This window comes from Mesoplodon densirostris, chromosome 18 (genome assembly GCF_025265405.1).
Source record: "Mesoplodon densirostris isolate mMesDen1 chromosome 18, mMesDen1 primary haplotype, whole genome shotgun sequence".
Classification (NCBI taxonomy): Eukaryota; Metazoa; Chordata; class Mammalia; order Artiodactyla; family Ziphiidae; genus Mesoplodon; species Mesoplodon densirostris.
In genome coordinates this window covers 43,468,893-43,491,659 of record NC_082678.1, presented here as the reverse complement: position 1 = coordinate 43,491,659, position 22,767 = coordinate 43,468,893, and the positions used below count along the sequence as shown (strand labels likewise).

Genomic DNA, 22,767 nt, shown 5'->3' with positions numbered 1-22,767 from the left:
TAAATTTTATTTATTATTATTTTTTTGGCCATGGCTTGTGCCCCGTGGGATCCTATTTCCTGGACCAAGAACCAAACCCGGGCCCTCCCCAGTGAAAGCACGGAGTCCCAACCACTGGACTGCCAGGGAATTCCTTATTTTATTTTTAAAACAGGTAAGTGTATTATCTTTTATCAAAAATATAAATTATTTTTAAGGAGTGAAGCAGATTGTAAAGCAGTACATAGAATGATTTGTCTTCTCATATATGCATTTTTAAAAGCTATTAACATCGGTTATCATTGCAAGACTTTCATTTTTTACTTACACATTTTTGTATGCTTTCACTTGTACAAGAAACATGTATTATCAGAAATAACAAAAGTGGGGATTTAAAATTTATTTTCTAATTGAATAGGGAAAAATGATATATTTGTACGTTCCCTCCTCTCTATTCTTTAACTGTTACAACTGCAGTTGAATGGAATCCTGGCTTTCACCTTCTATTTTTTTAGATTCAGTGTTCTTTTCAAACTCAACTGGAATTATTTTTTAAGACTTAGACTCCCCCAGGCTACTCTGAGATTCAGGCCAGATTAGTTTCAAAAGTCCTTTTGCCTCATTTAAATTTAAGGAATTTTTTTTTTTTTTTTTTTTTTTTTTTTTTTTTTTTTTTTGGTCTGCTGCTGCAGTGACTCCACAAACAGAGGCTTCTAATTCCTTCTGTCAGCCCCAAATTTAATGACTTTATGGGAGGCGGGGGAAGGACTAAAAATCCCAGAAGAAAGACATTTTACCTTGCCCTCTAACGAAGGAGAACCAAGACCTGCCAGAGGGGCACTCCACCTGTAGCTGCGGTTATTTATAGAGTTGGATTTAAATGTAATTCTGCCCTCTGGTAACTCCAGCAGAACAGCTACTTTAAGAGCTGGCCCCACCCCTTTGTGTAAGAGGATATTTTGCTTCAGTACTTTACAGATTGAATACAAATTTAGCTGGCAACAGCCGAGAAACATAAACAAGCTCTGGTATGGGTCTGGAAGGGAGGGTGAAGTCTGGCTGTGTGATCCTGGCATGAGGACCAGCACGGATTTAAAATATTCTGTCCCCCTCCCCAAACATAAATTGGTGCAGACTCTGTGGAAAACAGTGTGGCAATTCAAAAAAAAAAAAAATTAAACATAAAATTATCACCTGATCCAGCAATTCCACTTCTAGATATATACCCAAAAGAATTGAAAGCAGGGACTGGAACGGGAATTTGTACACCCATGTTCATAGCAGCATTATTTACAATGCTAGGGAACTAGATGCCACTGGCAGCAATGCAGGCGATGAAGATCCCTGGGCCGCAACGAAGACCCCACGCAGCCAAACAAATAAATACATATTTCAAAAAAAAAAAAGACATGCAAATATCCTGCTCCTCATCAAAATTTCTTCCTAGCTTTAGCATCCACTGATGATTCTTTCCTGATCCAATCTTTGTCATGAGAGTTGGAAAATGATTCATTTAAAGTTTAAAATTGTGTTTTTATGTATGTTTTTAACCTGGAATTGATTTTGTATAGTGTGAGATAGGGATCCAATTCTATCTCCTCCCTCCCCCTCCTGTATGGCTAACTAATCAGCTCCATTTGTGGAAAAGCTCATTCTTACTCCACTGATAAGAAATGTCCACTCCTTCATACATCAAATTTCCATTTTTGCTGTGTTTGTTTCAGTAGTCTCTCTTCTGTCCAATTGGTTTGTTTATCCCTGCACCGATACTACAGTGTTTTAATTATTATAGTTTTGTAATAAATTTTGATATATAGTAAGGCAAGTATCCCATTATATTCTTCTTTAAAAGTGTCTTCTCCATTTTTGTCTTCCTGGCAATTATATTCATTGTCACAGATAATTTCCACAACAATCTTGAGAGAGATTAAGAAACTTTCCCAAGGTCACAAGGCCAATAAGGAGGAATTTGAACCCAGGCCTGCCCAAGGTCAGAGTTCTTTCCATTTCTTCCTAGGGTTCTGCCTACCCAAAGCCAAAGGGATGCTTACCTAGGCATGGAGAAGTGGAGGTCAGAGAATCAAGTGTGGGCAGGTGAGAGAGAAGGCAGGTATCAGACTGGGTTTGGGTTTGGTCTCTGGGTGTAGACTTTGCCAGCCAAGGGACTTGGTTCTGACTTGGCTGGCAGAACTGGAAACAAGATTGGAGGAAATGGGACCCCAGGACTGATCACCCACAGGTGTCCATGGGCACATCTTGCTGCTTCCCAGGCTGAGCTGGGTAATGTGGCAGCAGCCTGAAAGGGGGACCTGCGGCTGCTTTTATGCTGGGGGTTATGGTGGGGGGCTTGGGACGCAGGGAGGGGAAAGAATCTGGCTGGCTGCCTGGAAGCTAGGACAGAGCCCACCCCAGGGAGCCCCATCCTCCACCAGCCCCTCCCTGCCTGCTTAAGAGACCCTAATCAGCTTGGGGAGATTAAGGGCTCTGGCCCGCTCTTCCCACACCCCCGCCCTGGGCCCTGGCAAAGGACACCCGTGGGAGAGCGTCAGAAGGATCGGCCCTGTGACCCCGAGACCCGGCCCTGGGCCCAAGCCCCGGACTTTCCGGTGAGTGGCAGAGCCCCCTCCACACGGACTCCAGGTCCCTTCTGCCGGAAGGAGACCATGGAAGGGAATGGGAGTGTCCCCACTGACCCCCGACAGCTCTAAGGGGGAGAGGGGCAGACAAGGGAGACCGGGAAGCAGAGCAAAGCCGGGGGAAAGGGGGTGTTTCCAGGCTATGCCCCTGACCCCATATAGTCGTCCAAGCCCGCGGAGGGGGGTGTGGAAGCAGAGACAAGCCGTGGGTTAATTGGGCTTTGAGAACCTGGGGGTTGCGGAGAGCCCTAAGAGAGCCCTGGGGGTCGCGTCCTCTCATGCTGCTCTGTTTATGCTCCCAGAAGCCGGCAATGACCGCCCGCGCCCTCCTCGCGGGTGGGCTTCGGGACCCCGGGCTCTGCGCACCCACGCGGGAGGCTCCGCCTCCGCCCGGCCTTCCCCGGACGCCGTCCCGGCCCCGGCCTCGGCTGCGCCCCCTGCTGCTGCTGCCGCCGCTGCTGCTGCTGCCGCTGCTGCTCCTGCCGCGCCCCGCCCTCTCCGCTGTGTTCACAGTTGGGGTGCTGGGCCCCTGGGCCTGCGACCCCATCTTCGCCCGTGCCCGCCCGGACCTGGCCGCCCGCCTGGCCACCGCCCGCCTGAACCACGAAGCTGCCCTGGAGGACGGCCCCCGCTTCGAGGTCGCGCTGCTGCCCGAGCCGTGCCGGACGCCGGGCTCGCTGGGGGCGGTGTCCTCCGCGCTCACCCGCGTCTCGGGCCTCGTGGGGCCGGTGAACCCCGCAGCCTGCCGGCCGGCGGAGCTACTAGCTCAAGAGGCGGGGATCGCCCTGGTGCCCTGGGGCTGCCCCGGAATACGAGCGGCGGGCACCACGGCTCCCGCGGTGACGCCCGCGGCGGATGCGCTCTACGCCCTCCTGCGCGCGTTCCGCTGGGCGCACGTGGCCCTGGTCACCGCCCCCCAGGACCTGTGGGTGGAGGCGGGACGCGCACTTTCCACGGCGCTCAGGGCCCGGGGTCTGCCCGTTGCCCTGGTGACCTCTATGGAGCCCTCGGACCTGTCTGGAGCCCGAGAGGCCCTGAGGAGGGTCCAAGATGGGCCCAGAGTCAGAGGTAGGCTCCCCTACAGGATGCGGGGGGGTCGGCCGTCCAGCGAGCAAAGGACAGAGCACCGAGCGGAGCCTCTGTGTCCGCAGCAGTGATCATGGTGATGCACTCGGTCCTGATGGGCGGTGAGGAGCAGCGCTGCCTACTGGAGGCTGCAGAGGAGCTGGGCTTGGCTGATGGTTCTCTGGTCTTCCTGCCCTTCGACACGCTGCACTACGCCTTGTCTCCAGGCCCGGACGCCTTGGCCGTGCTCGCCAACAGCTCACAGCTTCGCAAGGCCCACGATGCGGTGCTCACCCTCACGCGTCACTGTCCCCCGGGAGGCAGCGTGCTGGACAGTCTGCGCTGGGCCCAAGAGCATCAGGAGCTGCCCCCTGACCTCAATCTGCAGCAGGTAGAGGGACCAGGGAGGAGGGAAGAGGGGAAGAGAGCCAGGGAAGAGAGCAGAGAATAGCCAAAAAGGGGAGATGGAGGCTGCAGGCAATGGGAAGAGAAGTGGATAGAGTTGATGGAATGAGAGGAGGATGCGGTCAACAGGAGGGAGTAGGAGGCCAGTAGGGAGAGAATAACCAGCAGCTCTGCATGTCCTGGGTGATGTGGAGGCTCTGGCCTTGCTTGGAGCATCTTTGTGTATTGGAATTGCTTCCAGAGAGTTGGCAATGAGACCTCTCAAGATCAGCTCCAAGGAGCAAACGCTAACAAACTCTGCACTGCAGGATCTTTTGCAGTCTACTTTAAAGTAAACCCACTTCCAACACGGCCATGACATACAGTCTGTATTAAACAACCGGTGTTCTTAAGAGAGCAGGAAGGAGGGAGAATACAGATCCAGCCCAGTTCGGAGGTGTTTCCTCTGGGGCTTCACCTAGTGGTCTTAACTTTTTGAGAGCCTTACATCTTGTGAGAAGCAGAAAGGTCCCTAGGTGGAGCAAGGGCTTCTACAACCATCTAGATTCACAGCTTATTCCCAACAATCAGCTAATATCCAGGATTCCCTGAGAACAGTGGTGAGATGGGATGGAGGGCAGGTGGAGCAATAGAGGTGGGGGAAATGGTGGGGCAAACCCTCTTCAGTTCTCAGTAAGTAGCATAGCCTTTCACCTAGCTGCCCAAGTGAGACCCCTGGGAGTCACCCTTGATTCCTCTAACCCTGCCCCCAACATCCAGACACCAAGTTCTGTCACTTACGCTTCCCAAAGGTCATTTGAATCCATCTACTTTCTCCATCCTCACTGTCACACCCCTGGTTCAGGCCACAGCACTCTGGTCCAAATCCCCAAATAAAATCTCCCAAGTGGTCTCTGCTTCAACACTTACCTACCCCAGGCCTTTCTCCACCCAGCAATCAGAGTGAACTTCAGAAATCTGACACATCTGACTGTGTCACGCCCCCATCCAAAGTCTCCCAGTGGCTTCTCTTGCCCTGGATAGATACAGGTCTCTTCACTTGGTTTATCAGGTCTCATGTCTTCCTCTCTCTTCCTTCTTTCTTGAACTTCAGCCAGACTGAGCTACTTTGGGTTCCCCAGATGTGACCTTCTCTTTTGCTTCTGTGCTGCTGGGTGTACTGTTCCCTTTCTCCTGTCCCTACACTCCCCCAGATATTTTGGATTCGTCCCCTGAGGGATGGTCACTTCTGGAAGCCTCTTCCTCCTCCCCGAGCCTGGGCTGGGCGTCTTTCCTGTCTCCTCAGCTCTCTCAGTTACCCCTCCCCTCACTCATTACACTGCCTTAACATCCCTGTCTGCCTCCCCCCACTAGAGGAAAGATTCCTCGAGATAGGGACTGTCTTGTACCCTGATATATCCCTAGTGCTCCACACAGTGCCTGGCACCGTGAGAGATGGGAAGTGGGAATAATAGAGAAGCTCCATGAGATCAGGTGGTTGCCTTGGGGAAAAGAAAAGAACTAAAAATAGAAAATAGAAGCCAACAAAAGATGAGAAAGAAGGCTTTCGATCAATGGTAGGTAATGATTTTAAAAATATATGCAGGGCAACCCAAAGGAGAGGGAAGAGAGGAGATGTAGGTATTGGAGTTAGAAGTAACAAATGATAAGAAGAGCGTAAGAATACTGAAAAGAGGAAAGGGCAGTGGCAAAAAGGGGTGGGATAGCCAACTGGGGAGAGAGGAAGAGAGAGCCAATGAGGAGAGGAAGAGCGAGTCACTGGGGAGGGATATGGAGCCACTAACTAAGAGGTGCGAACAGTCAAAACACATATGGCTTGAAGGTCTCGAAGGGCCCAGTGAAAGGATAAGCAGAGACAGTAAGTCCCTGTCTGTTTACGGGCCGTGACCCCAAAACCTGAACCCCCTACCCTTCCTCCCCAGGTATCCCCTCTCTTCGGAACCATCTATGACTCGGTCTTCTTGTTGGCTGGGGGTGTGGCACAAGCGCGGGCGGCCGCAGGTGGCGGCTGGGTGTCCGGAGCAGCCGTGGCCCGCCACGTCCGGGATGCCCAGGTCCCCGGCTTCTGTGGGGCACTGGGAGGAGCCGAGGAGCCCTCCTTTGTGCTGCTGGACACGGATGCAGCCGGGGACCGGCTGTTCACCACATACGTGCTGAACCCCACCCGGGGCTTCTTCCGCTCCGCCGGAACCCCGGTGCATTTTCCTAGAGGGGGACGGGGGCCTGGGCCCGACCCCTCGTGTTGGTTCGACCCAGACGTCATCTGCAACGGAGGTGAGGGCGAACATCCCAGCCCACACTGGGACAGTGACCATGAACCCTCCACAAAGTGGTGAAAGAGAGTGAGCTCTCATCCTGTAACTCCTGTTGGAGGCCCTTCCAGGTCCTCCTCAGAGACCCCTGGCTTGTGCAGGACCCCTGTCTTGCCGAGCCCCTGGAGTCCTCTTGGAACCTTTCTAGCATTCCCAGACCACCACCCCCGCCCCGCCCTTTGCAGGACCCATGACCTTTCCCTAGATCCCGTTATGGGCTCCCATCCCCCTTTTCTGGAGCCTCCAAGATTTGACGTGACCGCATTCCTCCCTAGAGAGCAGCGGTCCCCAACCTTTTTGGCACCAGGGACCTGTTTCGTGGACGACAGTTTTTCCACGGACTGGGGCGGGGCGGTGGGGGTGTTCAGGCGGTGATGCCAGCGATGGGGAGCAGCAGATGAAGCTTCGCTCCTCACGCCGCTCACCTCCTGCTGTGCGGCCGGGTTCCTAACAGGCTGCGCGGACAAGTAGCAGTCCGTGGCCCGGGGGTTGGGGACCTCTGCTAGAGAGGATGCCTCCCCTCTGCTACAGTCCTCAGCATCTCTCCTCTCACTGCCCCTCCAGGAGTGGAGCCCGGCGTCGTCTTTATCGGCTTCCTCCTGGTGGTTTTGATGGGGCTGACAGGGGCCTTCCTGGCCCATTATTTTAGGTGAGTAGGGTAAGTAGGAGAGGAGCTTGGCTCTCCACCTGCCAGAAATGCAACTATGCAGCAGGCTGGGCCCACTCAAGAGTAGAAGGAGGGAGGATGTTTTTTGGAGAGGGGGAGAAGGAAGGAGTCCTAGAGGGCTGGCAGAGTCCCGGGGTGGGGTCTGGTTTGGGGATGACTGCCCTCCCCTGAGCCAGCGCTTTCCTCCACTGGCTTCCTCTCATGGACCTTGGTCCCCTTTGCGAAGATGACCTCCTTTCTCTACCAGGCACCGGCTACTTCACATCCAAATGGTCTCCGGCCCCAACAAGATCATCCTGACTCTGGATGACGTCACCTTCCTCCCCCCGCAAAGGGGCAGCTCTCGGAAGGTGGGGGAGGAGGGGAGCCAGGACCCAGCTGTCCTCCCCTATATGTTCGGTCCCCTGCCTGGGCCAGCCCTCACCCCAGCCCCCACCTGGGAAGGCCTGGTTTGTGCCTTTGCTCCGTCCCAGGTCTGAGTGCTGGGATCAACGCCCTCATGTGTGCAATGAGGATAACAGCCCCTGTCCTGACTGCTTTCCTTGGATAGGGTGAAGCTCCAACAGAAAATGAATATGTTTGTTTTGTAAGCTCTGAAGTGTCGTGTAGTTGGGAAGTAATGTCATTATCACCTTCCCGAACTAAGATTTCTTCCCTTCCCCTCTTTAATCCCCAGAACTCAGCCTGACCTCAACCCAGGACTCTGACCCCATAGTATATTTTGACCCCATGCATTGACCTCTACCCTCCAGGTGGCCCAGGGGAGTCGATGGAGTCTGGCCACCCGCAGCTTGTCAGACGTTCGCAGCATCCACAGCCAGATCCCGGATTACACCAACGTTGGCCTCTATGAGGTGAGCCTGACCCCCAGGCAGGCCGAGCTCCGTTCCTGGAGTCACGTCGTATCTTGCAGAGTCCAGGAAATGGGGATAGGAGCCCAGAATGGGAACTAGGGAGAGTTCATGGATTCCTCCTCAAAGGGGAGCATCTGGGAATCCTTCCTGCTGGGGGATTTTCCATTAGCCATTATCCGGGTGAGGGCTCTTCAAAGGCCAATCACAGTGGCCTAAAGACTAGAGGCCTGACGGTGGGGAGTTTGATGGGACCAGTATGTAGCCTGAAGAGGCCACTGAGGTCATCCTCCACCCTGTTGGGAGCCCCTGGTTCTCCCCCTCAGTGCTCGAAGCCTTTGGGTTACTGAAGGGCACAGGCCTCCCTGGAAAGACTGAGACAGAGGCTCATCTGGGAAGTGATCTCATGGTCACAAAGAGGACTTTTCCAGGATTGGATTGTTCAGGAAGGGGCTTCTAGACTGAGCTAATAATCTCTGACTCAAGCCAGACCCATGTCTTGGCCCCGCCCAGCACTTCTAACCCAATCAGATCACACTCTGGAGCAGCAAGACTTAGAGGGAAAAAGAAAGTCACAAAAGGGCATTAGGACATTAACCACGGGGTCAGCAGATCTGAATGTGGTGGGATGGGTGGGAGATAATGAGAACAGATTCAGAGAGCACTGAGAGAGAGCTCCACTCATGAAGAGGGAGTGGTGATTTAGAGCTCTTGGGTGTCATGTCGTGGAGAGAATGCAGAGACTCCTAGTATGTCACCTAGAGGCCATTGCAGCCATTTCCCAGTAGAACACTATTGTCGTTTGGGGCAGGACCCTATGCCTTGAAGAATGTTTAGTGCCACTTGTCTCTGACTCTGTCCACTGATCACAGCCCCCAGTTTTTGTGACAATTAAAAATGTCTCCACATTTATTTCCAAATCTTCTTTAGGGGTCAGTACCAAACCCCCAGAATTCCCTCCTAGTCCAAATCCTTTATCAACAGACAAGGCCAACTATGTAATTTGCAAGGTCTAGGGCAAAATAAAAATGAAGTGCCCTTTGTTCATTCAGGGTGACAGCGGCAGATCACTGAACCAAGCTCAGGCCCTTCTGAGCACAGGGCCCTGGGTGACTGCATGGGTCGCACGCCCATGAACTGGCCCTGCCGACAGCTGAGGACAGTGAGGCCCAGAGCCTGCAGGGGAGCTGTCTATTCTTCACAGTTAGTCTGTAATAACGCGTGATCTACCCAGACTCCTGACGCCCACCACAGTGCTCTCTTATGGCAGCGGGTGGTGAGGAGGGCTGTGATTTCAACGACACTTGTGGTGGTGATGGCTTACTTAATAGGGCTGTTGGTGAGCACATCTGGCGTGGTGAGGACAGCCTCTGCGTCTCTCTCCCACGGGCGGGCTCTCACGCAGCTGGCTGTGAAGTGGGCTGGCAGACATTATACCCCTTGCTCCTGAAGCTCTTTGCCACATGTAAGACGGGTTCTGGGGCAGGGAGCCAAGGGAAACATGGGGGCTCTCTAGGGCTCCTCACATCATGGGGTTTTGAGAAACCGAGTTCCCTGCTCCTGTCTCTGCTCCAGGGAGACTGGGTTTGGCTGAAGAAATTCCCGGGGGAACAGCACATAGCTATCCGCCCAGCGACCAAGATGGCCTTCTCCAAGGTGAGAGTGGGCCTGGGATGGGGTGTGAGGTGGCCATCGTTTCCTCCCTCCTTGCCTTCTTTTTGCAGCTGAGTCCAAGTAGGCCCCATTGTGGCAGGGATGAAGGACTCTCAGTGAAGTGTCCCCTCCTCTCTAAAGCAGGTTTCTTATCATGCTCTCTTATAACACTAGTGCTTTCCTTTGAGGTGTTGATCATAATTTGTAATTGTCTGTTCACCTGTGTGTGCTTGCTTATTTCTTATCTGCCTCCCTCCCTGAACTGTAAGCTGAGTGAGGGCTTTCCCCCTTCCCCCTCCATTGCATTAATATTTCCAGCACCCAGCACAGTGTCTGGAACATTAGAGACACCCAGTGAATGTTGAGTGAATGCTAGAAAATAAATGGGTTTCCAGTTCTGTCAGGCTGCTTGCACAGAATGGCCTAGTTGGTGCAAACTGAGTGACGTGGAAAGTTGGCAAGGAGGCTATAAACTGGCTTATTCTGGTCATTCCAACCTTAGTGTCCCCCTTACCCCTAACACCATACAGCCTTGGCCTGGCCTCCTTCCCGGATGCCTCCACAGACGCTCTTGGCACAGCTGCAGAATGACTTAAGTCATTAAGTGGACTACCAGTAGTCAACGGACTAAATCACCATTTAACAACAGGCATTTAAGATGAAAAGAAGCCCCTTGTTGGACCAAAGAAAAACTAGAAAGGGCATCAGTCACCCACTAGCCCTCATTTTTCCAGCCAGACTGTGAGGGCCTCCGTCCCACCGAGTGGGTGTGGCCTTGTTGCTGGCTCCTCTGGGACACAGCTCAACTAGTTAGTCCTTCTTCCTTAATGTGGCAGGGGGCGGGGCGGGGGGGTGCCTCTATCTGGCACAATGATGTAATAAGCAAAGCAGCCCTGGGCTGAGTCACCAGCATAAGCCACTTCTGGTGATTTTTGAAAGCACTGCAGTGTCTGCCTGATTCTCCCCGCAAGGGACGGTTATATCAGAAGTTGGGGGTGGGGGGCGGTGAGTACCAGGAGCTTTTCCTTCATGAGGTGTTTTCCCTTAAGACCCAGGAAGTTCAAAGTCTTATGGTTAATCAGAAACTGCCTGGGTCCTGATTTACCAGCGCAAAATTGTCTTTTCATTCATAACTTTGTTACACCACGTTCAGTGTCTGCACGGTGGCCTTTGACTGTGTTTTCTTTCCCAGAGAGAGAAGGTATCTGTAGAAGGAAGCCCCTACATGCCCTACAGACCTTTCCACTCACCATTTTTACCCCATCCTCTAATCAAAAACAGACCTGAAGAACAGCCTCCTGCCCACCTCGCTCCCAGAACAGCAAATGCCTGTTAATTCCCGCCCCCTCCCCCAGATCCGGGAGCTCCGGCATGAGAACGTGGCCCTCTACCTGGGGCTCTTCCTGGCGGGGGGAGCTGGCGGCGCCACGGCCCCCGGGGAAGGGATGCTGGCTGTGGTCTCAGAGCACTGTGCCCGTGGCTCCCTCCAAGACCTCCTCGCTCAGAGAGACATAAAGCTGGACTGGATGTTCAAGTCCTCCCTCCTACTGGACCTCATCAAGGTGTGCGTGTCGGGGTGGGACCGCGTGGGCTGCGGCGGGGAGGAGCCGGCGGGGGAACCGCGTGGGCTGAGGCTGCCCCTGACGCCACTTCTTCCAGGGAATAAGGTATCTGCACCATCGAGGCGTGGCCCACGGGCGGCTGAAGTCACGGAACTGCGTGGTGGACGGGAGGTTCGTGCTTAAAGTCACCGACCACGGTCATGGGCGACTGCTGGAAGCGCAGAGGGTGTTACCGGAGCCTCCCAGCGCGGAGGGTAGGATTCCCCGGCTGCCCCCCGGGCGGCCGAGCATACCCCGCATCCCCTTTGTTTCAAGGGCCTCTCCTTTCCTCCTCCCCTCGCACTCTCTCCATCCCACACCCACCGGACAGGACTCCTGCCGCGGAGGAGGTCTTGTGACCTCTGAGATGAGGCGGGTCTGGCTCCGTGACTGGGGAGGCGGGGAGTCGTTAGGGGGCGGGACTTGTGCCTGAGGGGCGGAGCTCCTGCCCTTGCAGGGGGGTCTGCTTCTAGTGGGGCTTTGCCTAAGGGCGGGGCTTGTGCCCAAGGGACCTAATCTGCTCTCGGCACCGCTTTGTCTAAAGGGCGGGTCCTATTTGTGAGGGCCCGGCTTTCTGAGACCTGCTCTGGGTTTCTGGTGGTTTCTCCTGGGGATCACTGCGGGCAGCAGGGCCACACTGAAGCTGGGGAGTTGAGCGGGTGCGAGCCTGGGCTTGCTGGTGAGGGTGGGGGTGTCTGTCCCTAGCGCCTCTGTGGCCCTCCGCGTGCCCACGCCCCCTTCCCCGACCCCAGACCAGCTATGGACAGCCCCGGAGCTGCTTCGGGACCCGGCCCTGGAGCGCCGGGGAACGCTGGCCGGCGACGTCTTCAGTCTGGGCATCATCATGCAAGAGGTCGTGTGCCGCAGCGCCCCTTACGCCATGCTGGAGCTGACTCCCGAGGGTACGGCCCGCCCTCGCCTGGCCTTTGGACTAGAAAGACACCCTGCTGTTAGGCAGAGACCCAGCCTCACTCGGTGCTGAGACTTACTTATGTGGGACTCCCTAGAGCTGAGTTCTGAAGGGTGAGGGCAGTGGAGAGCCAAGCATCAGGATGGGAGGGGGCGGCCTTTCAGCACCCAGACGTCAGTGGTTTCCTCTGTCCTGACCCTGGACCCAGCCTGCTGCCCCAACGGTGGTAGCAAGCTCCTCTCTAGTTCTTAGGGGCCCCAGGGAGGCAGCACGATAGGGGGAAGGGGGAAACAGAGCAGATGGATCTGGTTCAGATCTATACCATGTATAGGATACAGCATGCTACGTGATCACTCTAACCCTCACTTGTCTTATGTACAATAAATGTCAGTCTTTTTGCCTGGCCCCTCTTACTGCCCCCTGGCCCCCAGGGTTCAGGGTCCTGTTGCTCCCAGCAACACCTCCCACACTACACTTCCCCACCTGCTGAAGCTTCCCCTTCCAGACCCCTCCTCTTGAGCTTCAACAATCAGGCCAGAGTCAGAGGTGGCTTCTGTTCTGGCACACCCCCTCTCTTGTTCCCTTCATGCCTCCAGAAGTGGTGAAGAGGGTACAGAGCCCCCCTCCGCTGTGTCGGCCCTCGGTGTCCATGGACCAGGCGCCCACGGAGTGCATCCAGCTGATGAAACAGTGCTGGGCGGAGCAGCCGGAACTTCGGCCCTCCATCGATCGCACCTTCGACCTGGTCAGGGGCTGGGCTGGGCAAGGACTGGGCTGGCTGTTTGCCAGCAACTTGGGGTAGGGGAGGGGGGCTGCAGGAAGGCAAGCTGGCAGGATCTCTGACCTTCCAGGCTACTTCCTAGGGGGCAGTCTGAGGATTAAGGGTTTGGTGGGGACAGAATTAGAATGGGGGCTGTGGAGGCCTTTGGAGTGGGAGATGGAGCTCTGGGTGGGAGAAATATTTAATTCAATTCAAATAACATTTACTGAGTATGTGTTTGGCCTAGTGAGGGAGAAAGACCCTTGGCTTGGGAGTCCAAAGACTGGGCTGGTTCCAGCGCCTTGTCAGTTGCTAACAGAACAGGTGACCTCTTAATAACGTGTGAAAACACAGTGCCCAGCACGGGGCAGCACGAGCTTGATGGGTATAGATGAAGGGGGCTGGGGGCAGAGGATCAGGCATAATACAGCCCCATGAGAGGGGCACGGCAGGCCAGGTCCTCAGCAGCCCCGCCAGCTTCCTCCTCCTACTAGTTCAAGAGCATCAACAAGGGCCGGAAGATGAACATCATCGACTCGATGCTGCGGATGCTGGAACAGTACTCCAGTAACCTGGAGGACCTGATCCGGGAGCGCACGGAGGAGCTGGAGCTGGAAAAGCAGAAGACAGACCGGCTGCTCACACAGATGCTGCCTCCGTGGGTGCCTATGGGGAGAGGTGGGTGGGGAGGACAGCTGGAATCCAGCCAGACTGGTGGGGCCTCCAGGTGAGCTCAACACCTGCCCTCCCCAGGTCTGTGGCTGAGGCGCTGAAGATGGGGACACCTGTGGAGCCCGAGTATTTCGAGGAGGTGACACTGTACTTCAGTGACATTGTGGGTTTCACCACCATCTCAGCCATGAGTGAGCCCATCGAAGTGGTGGACCTGCTCAATGACCTCTACACGCTCTTTGATGCCATCATCGGCTCCCATGATGTCTACAAGGTGGGGTGTATAGGGGGCGAGCCCTCCTTCAGCTTCTCCGGCCCCCGCTCCCCTGCCCGAGGTCACCAGCACGATCCTCTTTCCCAGCCCTCCTGTCCCTTTTCTCCTCTGCCAGTCCCCAGCTCAGTCCCCCAGCTGGAAGGCTCCCCAGGATCTCTGCACTCACCCCAGTTTAGGCCTCCCGACCAGGGACATTGGCATTGGCGGGGTGCTCAGTACTGAATTCTCTCCTCAGGTGGAGACAATCGGGGACGCTTATATGGTGGCCTCAGGGCTGCCCCAACGGAACGGGCAGCGGCACGCAGCAGAGATCGCCAACATGGCTCTGGACATCCTCAGTGCCGTGGGCACCTTCCGCATGCGGCACATGCCCGAGGTGCCCGTGCGCATCCGCATCGGCCTGCACTCGGGTAACTCCGCGCCTTCCCGGGCTCTCCAGCCCATCTCCCTCGTTAGGGTGGGCTCCAGATTTCCTAGATAGGAGGCAAACTCGTGGAGTGGGTGGGGGCGGGGACTTGTCTTGAAGCCACCTTTTCACAGCAGGCACCGCATTGTAATTGGGAGGGTACGCTTGAGAGGGTTTCTTTGGGAAGCCAGTGGAGATTATGGGGGTGCTAAAGGTCCCCCGAGCCCTAGGTGCCACCCAGCCGCCAGCAGGCCAGCTTCAGCGCGGGCCAGCCAGCCCGCCGACGCCGCGCGTCTCCACAGGCCCGTGCGTGGCGGGCGTGGTGGGCCTCACCATGCCGCGGTACTGCCTGTTTGGGGACACGGTCAACACCGCCTCGCGCATGGAGTCCACCGGGCTGCGTGAGTGTGACGGGGCGGGAGGGGCGGGGAGGGGGCGTGGGAGGGGTGTCCTGAGCTCACGGTGTCCCCTGCCGTCCCAGCTTACCGCATCCACGTGAACAGGAGCACCGTGCAGATTCTCTCCGCCCTAGACGAGGGCTTCCAGACCGAGCTGCGGGGTCGCACGGAGCTGAAGGTGAGGCCGGGCTGGAAGACGCAACTCGCCACGCCCGGTTCCACTAAGACCTCGAGATCCACCGGCCCTCACCTCAGCCCGCCTGAGTCCTCCCCTCCCCGTGTCTCCCCAGGGCAAGGGCGCCGAGGAAACGTACTGGCTGGTGGGCAGACGCGGCTTCGACAAGCCCATCCCCAAACCGCCTGACCTGCAACCCGGGTGAGGATCCGGCCTTCGCGCGGCGCCATGACCGAGTTGGTCCCTCCATGCCCTCCCTCCGCTCCTGCCCTGCACCGGACCCCGCCCAAGTGGGGTGACCTGGGCCTCGCCCTCCATGAGGCCGCCCCTCCCTTCGCCACAGGGCCAGCAACCACGGCATCAGCTTGCAGGATATCCCGCCTGAGCGGCGCCGGAAGCTGGAGAAGGCGAGGCCGGGCCAGTTTTCCGGAAAGTGAGGCTGGGCCTGGGACAAGGTACTGCCCCCTTGGCTCCCACGCCCCACAGACCCCGGGGGCTACATACATGCTTCCTGGAGGACGGGCACCTCTTCCCCAGCCTGGGGACCTAGCCCTGCCTGCCTGCGGAACGTCCCACTCAAGCCAGGTGTCCCCGTCCTTCTCTGACTTGGTGAGCCCAGGCTGGTTCCTGAACCCAGGGATTTCCCAGCCACAGGGATCCTGGTTCGGTAGGTCTGGAGTGGGCCAGGAATCCAGACTCGGGAATGACTCTCCCCTACTGAGGTGAACCCCCATGACCCCTTTCCATGATTTCCCTCTGAAACACTCCTCTTTCCCTCAGGATTATTCCGGAAGGTCTTTTTCCTGAAAGTTGCTGCTGTAGGTGACCAAAAGTCTGGCTAATACCAGTGGCTTCCATCCAGCTCCGCCTCAAAGGATTCTGAGCCTTTGCAAGAGCTGGTTGCAAACCAGCTGTGTGACCCCGGGAAAGTCTCATGCACTCTCTGGGCTTGGTTTCCCCTCCGTGGTAAAATGAAGAGTGGCCTACCTAGGTGGTTTCCATACCCTCCGGCCCTGACAGCTGGCCTTCAGAACGGTTGGCCTTGGGGTACAGGGCACCGGGCACGTGGCCTCCTGCCCCAGTGACCCTGAGCCCATCAGAAGGGCCCCAGGAAGGAGGATCTGGGATTGGATGTCCCAACCCCAGAGGAGGTGGAGACCGCCTGTTCCACCAGAGCAGGGGTGTCGTGTGGCCTGAGGATTCGAGGGCTTCTGTTTAGCCTCAAGCATCCTTCCCTTCTCCATCCCCCGCCAGTCAGAAACTGGCTCCTTCTCCTGTGGTGTAACCACATACTTTGCCCAAGTGCAGAGAAAAGCTTGTTTCAAAGCTTTGGGAAAAGGAAGGTAAACAAACCCCACGAAACCTCTCCTAACCAGAACACCCAGGAATAGCAGTATTCTCTGCTTAACTGGGCGCCACTGAGCAGGCAGTTGAACAGAAAATCCTCCCAGCTTAGTTGTTTGTGACAAGTATCAACCCCTCCCATCCCAGGAAGTCCCCAGGTAAAGCTTCTTTTGTGGAACTCTGATGTCCCAGAGCTTGAGCCTTGGCATATTGGACTCTGGGAGGCCTTCACCATTGCTGCAGAACCTGGCAAAAGTTAGCAGCAGCTGTAGCCACCCATTCTGTCACTAGGTAGTGAGCCTCCAGTCCCTGGAGATGTGCAAGCAGAACTGGAGACCTCTTTGAGCAGGGAGAGAACAGTCAGAGGGACTTCCTGGGCGGAAGGATGAACTAAACCCTCACCACACAGTGTGGTAGGTAGGCCAGCAGCAGCAACGTCACCTGGGAGCTTGTTAGCAATGCAGAATCTCAGGCCCAGGCGTATTGAAACAGAATATACATCCTAACAAAGTTCCTTCAGAGTATTTATATGGACATTAAAGTTTCTGAATCATAGAACTAAAGGATCCTAGGATCTCTAAAATCTCAGAACTGCTAAGATGTTATAAAAACCAGCCTAGAAACTAGCCCTGAGACTTGTTTTGTTTGATCAATGTGTTTTGTTTGATCAATCAAAGTGATTTTGTTTTTGTTTTGAGCTAACATTTAGAAATCAAGAGATACCACATTGTAAAAATGGCTGCCAAATTTCCCTCTTCTCTGAAATCAAAAGCCCCACACAGGGGCAATTGCTGACTTCCTGCTGGAGCTCAAGAGCAGCCATCCCCTCGTCCCGTCTCTCCAGGGTTTCGCTTTTCTGTTCTCACCGTGCCCACCACTCCACGTGGACTCCAAGACACCAAGATTTTCTGAACATCTCTTATGTACCTGTCCAGAGCCTGTAGACGTTAGACCTCAGGACTCTGGAGTAGCTGATGTTAGGATTACAGGCACTGCTGGAGATTGCTTTGCCTGACTCGTAAAATCCACAAGTTCAATGGTCTTCCCCTCCTTCCTAAAGGTAGAGAAAGAACAGACAAGAAACCTAAAATCCAGCACTTGTAGGTTCTGGTTACTTAAGGTGGTGCTGCTATAGTGAGTAATACAGTATAATTTAAAAAACATTTTTAACCGAGTTCAGAGATGATGAATTAAAGATTTTTTTAAAACCCTGATGCACACACACAAAATATTTTTTAAATTATGTACATTCTTAAACATCTCTCTTCAGATTTTCTCTGTACTTAGGCCCCAGGAATCAAGGGCAGGCTCTGCACTGCTGGTGTTGGAGCTGACCTGTGGATGTAGCTCTTACTCCCCTGCCTCTTCCCTCCCTCCCTCCCCACCCCTTACCTCTCCTTCCCTCCCTGCCTGTGAGGGGCCTAGGGTAGTTACTGGCCTGTGATTCAGGGGAGCTTTGGGAAAGAATTGGCCTGGGATTAGGTGCAGGAGGATTAGTGTGGACAGGCTGGGGCAAGGCACCCCCAGAGGGGGAGGAGTATGACCTGGGGCCCAAACCCAGTTTGGGGCAGAGGTGGGGCGGGCGGGGCTGAGCTGGTCCCTTCCCACCCTCAACTCAGCCTTGTTCCTGGGACTCAGTCTCAAAGGCGAGTGACGGGGTGGCGGGGGGGAGGAGCTGGTAAAGGAGAGGCCTGTCCTCCTCCCCAGCCAGGAGAACGCAGGACCACCCGCCCCAGAGCTCAGAGAGCTGGTGGGAGAAGAGGAGGGAAACAGTTAAGCCCCAGTCTCCTCTCTCGGCCGGGCAGTTTCTCCTTGCCTTTCTCCTCCATTTCCATGGAACCTTTTCTCCTGGGCCCAGTCAGTCTCCTAGAGCCCAGCTGCCCTCAGACCCAAGTCCCCTCCACCTGGTCACCCCTCTTGTTCCAGGGACCCGGGCAATTCTCAGCCCAGAGAGCACCCGGCTTGGCCACTAGGCACCCCTCACCCTCAGATGTGTTTACACTACCTCTGCCAGCTGGCCTGTGCCAGGAGTCCACACTCGAGTGGCCTTGCCTTTGGGATGGCTCTGTCGCCAGGAGCAGCGCTGGCCGAAGCAGGGACCTCCCGCAGCTCTGCTGCTGCTTCCATCCCAAAGCCTGGACGGGATGCCACATCCTGAGCCAGGGCTCACCTGGCGCCTTTGTGCCGTTTGTTTGAGCCTCTACCCTTCACTAGGCTTAACCAGTTCCTGCTAGTCGAGTACAATGGGATAGCAAGTTGTTTTCTTTGCTTAAGCCAGATTGAATTGGGTAGTCTGTTCTTTGCAGTCAAAAGTGTCTCAGAAGGATTGTGGAAAGCAGTGAGGGTTGGACTGGTTTAAGAGGAAAGAAAAGGAGAAAAACACTGAATTTGGAGGGAGGAGGGAGTGAAGGATGAATGACAAGAGATGATGTCTCTCTCTAAGCCTCAACTCCACCGAGAGTCAGCCCGGGCCCTTCCCTGCGGTATGACTGTTCCTGAAATTCCATTTACGGGGAGCCTAACCCAGGCAAAGGTTAGGACCTTGTGAGAGAAAAGGCACACAGCCTGGTAGCCTTGTCGGGACTCTCGTGCTGACTCAGCATTTAGAAGGTGGAGGAATCTTTCAGGTCCTGCCCCAGAGGAGACGATGCAAAGGAGAGTGAAGTGAGGTCTCTAAGATCAGCGCATCGAGATTAGGGTGGGACAGGCGGCTTGCCCTGCTCCCAGAGGGGGAAGGGAGCAGAGAAACTGGGGAGAGGGACAACTGCGATGTCTGGGAAACCCAGGTTCCCACAGAGAGGAGCTTGTTTGTCACAGTCTAGAGACTCGCCCATCCAAACTAAAGCCATTTTGTCACCTCCACCAGGGACATTGAACTTTACCACCCACCCCTGAGTCTGGGTCTCTGGCCCTGGACCCAGAGAAGGGCATGCCACCCTGGCACTTACCCATTCTGTCACAGGGAACATCAATCCCATCACCTAAAAAGCACGTCCCCATATACGACCCCTAATCCTCACACAACCCATTTTACACACATGGAAACTGAGGCTCCCAGTGGTGAAAAGCCTTGTCAATCACGGCAGTCCCAGCAAATCTTGGGATCAGGAAGCACACCCAGGAGTTCAGGCTCTGGGCCTCAGGGTGCCTCTCAGCGATGCTCTGGAGATGTTTCTCTCACAGGCAGTCCTGCTTTGTGACCCCTTGATTCTTTTCTGCAAGAACATGACTTAAACTCCAAGCCAATGTCTGTGTAATCAGATTCTTAAAGAATTTTGACTTGGTGAGATATGAACGTGAACCCATTTTACATTTCTCCAACCAGTACCTTCAAAAGTCCAGTCCAGTTGAAAACTCCCATTTCCTAATCTGCTCTGAAAGTCTGTTCCTCACCACGGTCCGGGCCCTGGTGGGGAGGGGGGTGGTGTAGGGGGGGAGGAGGGAAGGAGCAGTCATGCTCCTTCCCTCTTCCCCCAACTCTGGCTTCTCCATCAGGAGAGGAGGGACATAGGGGCATAATTTGATCCTGGGACCCCCACCCCCTCATTCTTTTTTTTCCCCCCCCTCATTCTTCAAAGGAGGAATACAGCGGAAGCTTAACTGGTTGCCGGATCAGGAAGATTCCCCTGGTCTCGCTTTGGCTCAGCAGCTGCTGGTGCTGGCTGGGGATACCGTCCTCTCTCTACCTGTGCAGAGGTGATTTCACTGCAAAGCTGATAAAGGTGAAACTTCACAATCTCTCACCTGCACAAGTCCCTTCCACGTCTCACTACCCAATTTTGTATTCTTTTTCTTAAAGAAGGCCTTCAAAGTTGGATAAGCTTGGGAATTCCCTGGTGGTCCAGTGGTTAGGACTCTGTGCTTTCACTGCCAGGGGCCCAGGTTCGATCCCTGGTCGGGGAACTAAGATCCGGCGAGCTGTGCAGCCCGGCCAAAAACAAACAAAAAGGTTGGATGAGCTGAGGGTCCCCACAACATTTGGATCCATCCTGGGTATAGTCCCCTGGGGGTTGTGGATCAGCTTCCCCAGCCTTTTTCATCACTAAAGGCAGAAAGCAGCAGCTGGGACTTCTCTGGCGGCCCAGTGGTTAAGACTTCGTCTTCTAATGCAGGGAGTGCGGGTTCGATCCCTGGTCGAGGAGCTAAGATCCCACATGCCTTGGCCAAAAAACCGAAACATAAAACAGAAGCAATGCTGTAACAAATTCAATAAAGACAAGGCTACCCTGGTGGCGCAGTGGTTAAGAATCTGCCTGCCAGTGCAGGGGACATGGGTTTGAGCCCTGGTCCGGGAAGATCCCACATGCTGCGGAGCAACTAAGCCTGTGCGCCACAACTACTGAGCCTGCAAGCCACAACCACTGAAGCCCACACGCCTAGAGCCCGTGCTCCGCAACAAGAGAAGCCACCGCAATGAGAAGCCGGTGCACCTCAACGAAGAGTAGCCCCCTCTCACCACAACTAGAGAAAGCCCGCGCGCAGCAACGAAGACCCAACACAGCCAAAAATAAATAAATAAATACATTAAAAAAAAAAAAAAAAAAAAAAACAGAGTTTTAGTGTAGTTTATCATGAAGTAATGGATAACCAGAACAAGCTCTCCATTTCAGAAGACCTCTAAACCTTGGCTGAGAGTTTTGAAAGACTCAGGTCAGCAATCCACTGACAGATGGTTTCTGAGAGGAACTTCTCCCAGAAAAGGTAGAATAAACACATTTTTTTTTCCTATTTCTTCCCACATCTGAAATTCCTTTGGGGATCCACCCATCTCCACCCTTAATCCGTATAGTTTGTATGGGGCTAATTCCAGCCCCAGCTTCAGAGTCTGTGACCAAGGCCAGTTCAGTGAGGGTCAGTCCCAGAACATTTGCAGTAAGAGGGTGACATCGTCTTTGTGCTAGGTTTGCTAAGCTGGAAGGATAGAAGCCCAGAGCTGCTGGTCATCGTTTCTGCCACCACTTGGGAAGAGTCTGCCTGAGAATGAGCTAACACAGTTCAACACAGAAGAAATCAGAAATGAAATATTGAGGAAGCACAATTCCTGACACATGTTCTGGGCACCTGGATCCATCCAGGCCTGAAGCCATTACTCCTGAATTTTCCAGTTACACAAACCAATATGTTCCCATATTTTATCAGGCTTGTTTGAGTTTAGATTATCCTGTTTGTTCATCTCTGCCTATTAAAATTGTATCAGGGCCTCCCTGGTGGCGCAAGTGGTTAAGAGTCCGCCTGCCGATGCAGGGGATACGGGTTCGTGCCCCGGTCTGGGAGGATCCCATATGCCGCGGAGCGGCTGGGCCCGTGAGCCATGGCCGCTGGGCCTGCGCATCCGGAGCCTGTGCTCCGCAACGGGAGAGGCCACAACAGTGAGAGGCCCACATACCGCAAAAAGAAAAAAAAAAAAAAAATTGTATCAGTGTTTCATCACTAGTTTAAAACTCACCTCCTACGAGAAGTTTTCCTTGAATTATTTAGGGGATGTTTATTGTTTGGGGTTTTCCATTGCCCAGAAAAGACCTCTCCACATACTTCCAAAAAATCCTCACAGCCCTCACAGCTCATCAGCATCACCAACGTGGCTACGATGGACACAGCCACTATGATATCTTTTTTTTTTTTTTTTTTTTTGCGGTACGCGGGCCTCTCACTGCTGTGGCCTCTCCCGTTGCGGAGCACAGGCTCCGGACGCGCAGGCTCAGTGGCCATGGCTCACAGGCCCAGCCTCTCCGCGGCATGTGGGATCTTCCCGGACCGGGGCATGAACCCATGTCCCCTGCATCGGCAGGCGGACTCTCAACCACTGCACCACCAGGGAAGCCCCACCCTGATATCTTGTGTGACCCCTTCCTCCTGCTGAACAGGGGTAATTGGACCATAGGTGGATCTCTGTCCCAAACTGGGTCAGTGAGAACCCTTTGCCTGGGGAACTTGGAATCTTAACCAAGACACTCAAAACATATTTATCTGAAACGGAGCAGGACCGCATGGTCCTTGCCCCCCGTGTCCTCTGTCTGCCTTTTGTCTGCGGAAAAACTTTAGCCAAAGAATAAGTTTAATCAGAGAAGTGAGAAAATGCAGAAACAAAGGAAACCAGTCAAAGGAGACCAAATAATAATAGTTTAGTCATTAAACATAGTCAAGGACCTTTAGTTCCTCCTCAAGGGCTGTAGATAATATTCTGAGCCATAGCCTGCGAGCTGTCTTGTAGATACTGAAACCCCACCAGGTGGAAGAAGTTAACTACATGATGACCAGACTGTAGCCATGACATAAGCTGCCACAATTCCGAGAAGTGGCCTCAAGGAAATGGAAACAAACCAACCCTGGAACTGAAGATTAACTGTTCCTAAAACAATCAAGATGACGCTGGTCAGACCACCGATGACCAATTTCAGGATGAACATCAGAGGTGACCGTGCAGTTTCTGCATGCAGCCCCCTCCGTCCGCCTATAAAAGCTCTTGCCCATTGATTGTCAGTGGGGGGAGTCAGCCTTTGGACAGGCGTCCGGCCTCTCCCACAGTTGCCAGCATCCAAAATAAAGCAAACTTTCTTTTCCACCAAGCTTGCCTCTTTATTGGGTTTTGAGCAGTGAGCAGCCGGACCCCACTTTCAGTTACTCTCTTAGACAGAGAGTATATAAACATGAACTGTGTG

At 54.4% G+C, this 22,767-nt stretch overlaps 1 protein-coding gene across 2 annotated transcripts; it reads left to right on the top strand.

Moving 5' to 3' along the window:
- Positions 1 to 2,926: 2,926 nt before the first annotated feature.
- On the top strand, positions 2,927 to 19,877 carry GUCY2D (guanylate cyclase 2D, retinal). 2 transcript variants are annotated; one of them, XM_060082364.1, is made up of 19 exons: positions 2,927 to 3,683; positions 3,767 to 4,071; positions 6,008 to 6,359; positions 6,962 to 7,046; positions 7,312 to 7,414; positions 7,817 to 7,918; positions 9,491 to 9,571; positions 10,924 to 11,130; positions 11,228 to 11,384; positions 11,922 to 12,071; positions 12,676 to 12,824; positions 13,334 to 13,497; positions 13,593 to 13,785; positions 14,021 to 14,195; positions 14,494 to 14,592; positions 14,673 to 14,767; positions 14,880 to 14,965; positions 15,108 to 15,219; positions 19,687 to 19,877. In XM_060082364.1, exons 1-18 carry the CDS (start codon positions 2,927 to 2,929, stop codon positions 15,199 to 15,201), a joined length of 3,354 nt encoding a protein of 1,117 aa, XP_059938347.1. In that variant the 3' UTR covers positions 15,202 to 15,219; positions 19,687 to 19,877. The 2 variants fall into 2 exon arrangements, with proteins under 2 accessions (XP_059938347.1, XP_059938346.1); XM_060082363.1 differs by lacking the exon at positions 19,687 to 19,877 and adding an exon at positions 15,545 to 17,278.
- The last annotated feature ends 2,890 nt before the right edge of the window (positions 19,878 to 22,767 follow it).

Coding starts and splice junctions, on each gene's coding strand:
- GUCY2D (XM_060082364.1), top strand. CDS start 2,927: ATGACCGCCCGCGCCCTCCTCGCGGGTGGGCTTCGGGACCCCGGGCTC. Junction 4,072..6,007: donor CTGACCTCAATCTGCAGCAG/GTAGAGGGACCA, acceptor CTTCCTCCCCAG/GTATCCCCTCTCTTCGGAAC. Junction 13,786..14,020: donor GCTCCCATGATGTCTACAAG/GTGGGGTGTATA, acceptor TTCTCTCCTCAG/GTGGAGACAATCGGGGACGC.